The 4,013-nt window shown below is 55.6% G+C and overlaps 1 protein-coding gene across 1 annotated transcript; it reads right to left on the bottom strand.

Moving 5' to 3' along the window:
* Positions 1-228: 228 nt before the first annotated feature.
* On the bottom strand, positions 229-3,743 carry LOC134094388 (magnetosome-associated protein MamJ-like). Its single transcript, XM_062547893.1, has 2 exons — positions 3,577-3,743; positions 229-1,998 (listed from the first exon to the last, which is right to left on the bottom strand). Exon 2 carries the CDS (start codon positions 1,995-1,997, stop codon positions 1,002-1,004), a length of 996 nt encoding a protein of 331 aa, XP_062403877.1. The 5' UTR covers position 1,998; positions 3,577-3,743; the 3' UTR covers positions 229-1,001.
* Positions 3,744-4,013: the final 270 nt, after the last annotated feature.

Raw genomic sequence — 4,013 nt, 5'->3', positions numbered from 1 at the left:
AACGTGTCCAATCCTCAACATGTCTATACTATAAGGGCTCCATCCCCCCCCCCCCCCCCCCACACAGCATCAACATGTCTATACTATAAGGGCTCCATTCCCCCCCCCCCCCCCCACACACACAGCATCAACATGTCTATACTATAAGGGCTCCCATCCCACCCCCCCACAGCATCCATACCATGAGTGCTGCTGCATAAACAAAAAACACACACACACTACCAACAGTTGTTAACATAACCATCATATTTTATTTTCCCGAACCACCATCGTAGTCATCAGCTGTTGACAAGTACATTCCATCTGGCGACACACATAAGGCCACGTTCCTTCACACCGATTCAGAACACATACAGAGAAAGCAGGAAAGAGGAGAAGAGAAAGAGAAAAGGAGAGAGAGAGAGAGAGAAAGAGACAGAGAGCGAGAAAGAGAGAGAGCGCAGGACAGAATAAACACTGATTGAGTTAACATGGTTTAGAACTCACTGGGGTTGCTTCCTATACAGATCTAGCGGCGTTGGTCGAGGGCCGCAGGGAGGCCGTGTGCGGAGTGCAGCGCAGCACGGCACGGCGGGAAACTGGACTCGAGCGCAGGAGTCGCATCGCATCGCGGCACGGCACGCCCTCCATCCCTCCCTCCCTCCATCCCTCCCTCCATCCCTCCATCCCTCCGACAGTTTACAGACAGGATCAGTATTTGTACACAATTCCCTTTCTCTTCACACCCCCCAACGCCCCCCCCCCACCCCACCAGCCCAACCATGCCCTCACTGAACCCGACGTCATTACTCACAGAACTAAAACTTCACACTACGTCTAACCCGCTCACACACACACGCACACGTGCACTCTTCAGTCCTGTAGTGTGTGTAGGAGGGGGGGGAGGGCTCTGTGTATGTGAGTATGTGTGTATGTATGTGTGTGTATATGTGTGTATGTGTATCTATGTGTATGTGCGCGTGCGTGTGTGTGTGTGTGTGTGTGTGTGCACAGTGCCGTGCTCAGATGAGGTCGTTGACGATGCCGGAGGCGGTCGTCATGGCATCGCCGGCCACGCCCGCGAGGTCGTCGGGGACCAGCATCCCGTCGTCGGCGGCAGGGCTCAAGTCCACTTTCAGTCCGGTCACCTGCTGCAGGTCGTCGAGGTCGAGCGGGGCGCTCTCCACGCACTGCTCCAGCGCGTCCGTGATGCTGTCGGTCACCTCCGTGGGCAGCGCCAGCTCCTCCTCCGCGGGTACAGCGGGCATCGCAGGTACGGCGGGCATCGCGGGCAGCTCCAGGTCGTCTACGGCGGGCAGCACGGGCTCGGGGGCGGGGGCCAGGGGTTCCGGAACAGGCTCGGCCATCAGGTCGTCCAGGGCGGAGAGCAGCGCGGGTTCGGGGGCGGGGGGTGCGGCCGGCTCTTCGGACAGGGCCACCAGCGGCTCGGGCTCGGGCTCCGGGACCGGTTCTGGCTCGGGAGCGGCGGGCTCGGGCTCGGGCTCAGCCACAGGTTCTGGTGCGGGTTCTGGGACCGGATCCGGCTGTGGAGCCGCCACGGGCTCTGGCTCTGGAATGGACACGGGTTCTGGAATGATGGCGGCGGGTTCTGGTGTGGGCTCTGGAATGGCGGCGGGTTCGGGTTCTGGTTCCGGTTCCGGTTCCTTGGCGGCGGGCTCCTCCTTGGCCTCCTCCTTCACGCTCAGGGCGGCCATCATGGAGTCCACCATCCCCATGGCGCTGTCGGAGGCCGTCTTCACGGCGTCGTCTATGGGCGCGTGCAGCGCTTCCGGAACCTTCTCCTTGGCAGCGCTCACCGTCTCCTGGACCGTCTGACTCACCGAGTCCAGCACGCCCGCCAGCGGTCCGGCGCCGGCCCCCCCCTCGGAGGCGGCGGTGGCCGCGGGAGCATCTTCCGCCGGCGTGGCCTCCTTAGTGGCCTCCTCTGGGGCGGCGCCCTCTGCTGGAGCGGCGCCCTCTGCAGGCTCACTCCTCCTCCTGCTGAGCTTGCCTCCCATTCTGAGAGAGGGATAGAGAGAGAGAGGGAGAGAGAGGGAGGGAGAGAGAGAGAGAGAGAGAGAGGGAAGACATAAATCACTTAGGACTACGGAGGGCATTTTCTAGTACTGCTGTGCACATCACTACAGGCAAGACCAGGCCTCAGTGCACCAGCTATGAGGCGGCACATTCTGCACCGATTGTGCCGAGTCATCAGATCGCCCGAGGCCCTCAGCGAGTGGCCAAGTGGACACCCGAGTGTGGGAGATTCACACACACACACACAGACAGGCTGGTTTTCCCAGGCTCTGCGCTAATACTTTTACACAAAGGGCTATTAACCCGTCAAACGCGGCAGCTGCAAAATAAACACGGCCCTGGCGTTCCTGTTTAGCTGGAGAGGCATGTGCCGAGGGTGGGAGTTCAGATACTGGGCTGACTGCCCATCAGGAAGTTCTTCATTTGCCTCTTAATGCAGGATATTTCATAATTACACTACAGTGAGGGCCTGGAGAGACCAGACAACAACTTTGCCGTGGTAGATCACTATAGCGATCCCATGCAGTTGAACTAGGACATGGTCATAGGCAGGTGCGAGAACTGTTTTTAAAGTTGGGGATTTAAAAGTGAGCCGCGCTGCTGCCTATGAGTGGGAATAGCTCGCCGTGGCGTCCACTTTTAAGAGTAATGTGGAATCTGTGATGACAAATGCGTTAAGTGTCCGAAGTGCGCCTCCAGTTTGTCAACCGGTAGTGGTACACATATAGGCTCCTATACATTGGAACATAATGTTCTCCGGTGCAGCGTCACGTGGTCCTGGGTAATGTTGGATGGTGGGTGGGGAACGCTGCAAAGGCGCACGTGCAAACGGGTAGAAATGGTTAACGGGAGCTAGAACACGAACAGGCCGTCGAAAGGCGAGAACGAAGCAGCGTAACTACAGTAGAGTTGGCAGTGCGTGATAGTACGCCGTGTACCTGCTTGAGCTCACAAAAAGCTTCACAAACAAAAAAGTAAACTTGCCAACCAAGATTTTAAACGACTGACAGATTCAGATATTGGTTTTGTCACATCTAACATTTTACTCTTAAAATTTAAATGGCATTTTCTATACTTCTATTTCAACCAATTATTTCAAATAAGCCAATTTAACGTTGTCGCTTTTCAAACTGCGACGAATTCAACACGGTTTTGTTGCAGCCCCTTAATCTTCATAAGCAACCACACCTTCTTACAGCTGCTGTGCATCTCCACCATTCACATGGGCACGGAAATCAAACCTACACCGAAAACACAACTGTTCCGCCAGAACAAAGGGTTCTACAGCCACACGCAACGCTGTGCGTGTCCTGGCGAGTCCACTAAATGTTGTGATTGTAGTTTGAAGTACACTATCGCGGCGTGAACATTAAAATAGGGGAAGAAGAGAACAAAGAAGATCTGTGCCCAAGTAGGCTCGTGCGCCCTCCGCCCCTTTCCCCCAAAGCAGCTCCTACAGCCTCGAGCCCAACCGCATTTCATGCAGTTTTTATTTCAAAACGCTCGAGGTGACACACAGCATGCAAGCGGGGAACAGAAAAAGAGAGGAGTTCTACCAACCTTTCTTTAGCGGTATATCACCGAGAACGCGAACAGTGGCACAAGATTCGGGCTCTTTTCTCTCCGCGTGGCACGGATGAACGGACGGACTGCACGAGGGGAGGAAAACTCCGGGAGTGACAGCTGCGCGCGCCCACTCCTTCCCATTCTCCACGGCGGACCCGTGAATGCGCGCGCTTCATAAACACACCCTCCTCCCTCTTTGACAACGTCAGCACGAGCACAATCTTCCTCCGATCGATAGCCAATGAAAAGACGAACAGTAATAATTAATCAATTGGGTAATTAGTGAGCGCATGTCTGTATATCGCGCTGGATGTTTTTGCCGGTCCGTGCGGATTTATCTTCTTCCTTTAATAATAAAGCATAGTCGTTCCGCCCCCCCAGTGCTGAGGGCTCTGCGCTGTCCGGCAGCATTATTCATTGTTGTCTGTCAA

This window comes from Sardina pilchardus, chromosome 10, assembly GCF_963854185.1.
Source record: "Sardina pilchardus chromosome 10, fSarPil1.1, whole genome shotgun sequence".
Taxonomy (NCBI): Eukaryota; Metazoa; Chordata; class Actinopteri; order Clupeiformes; family Clupeidae; genus Sardina; species Sardina pilchardus.
Note: the sequence above shows the minus strand (reverse complement) of the source record. Positions and strands in the feature narration are given on the sequence as shown.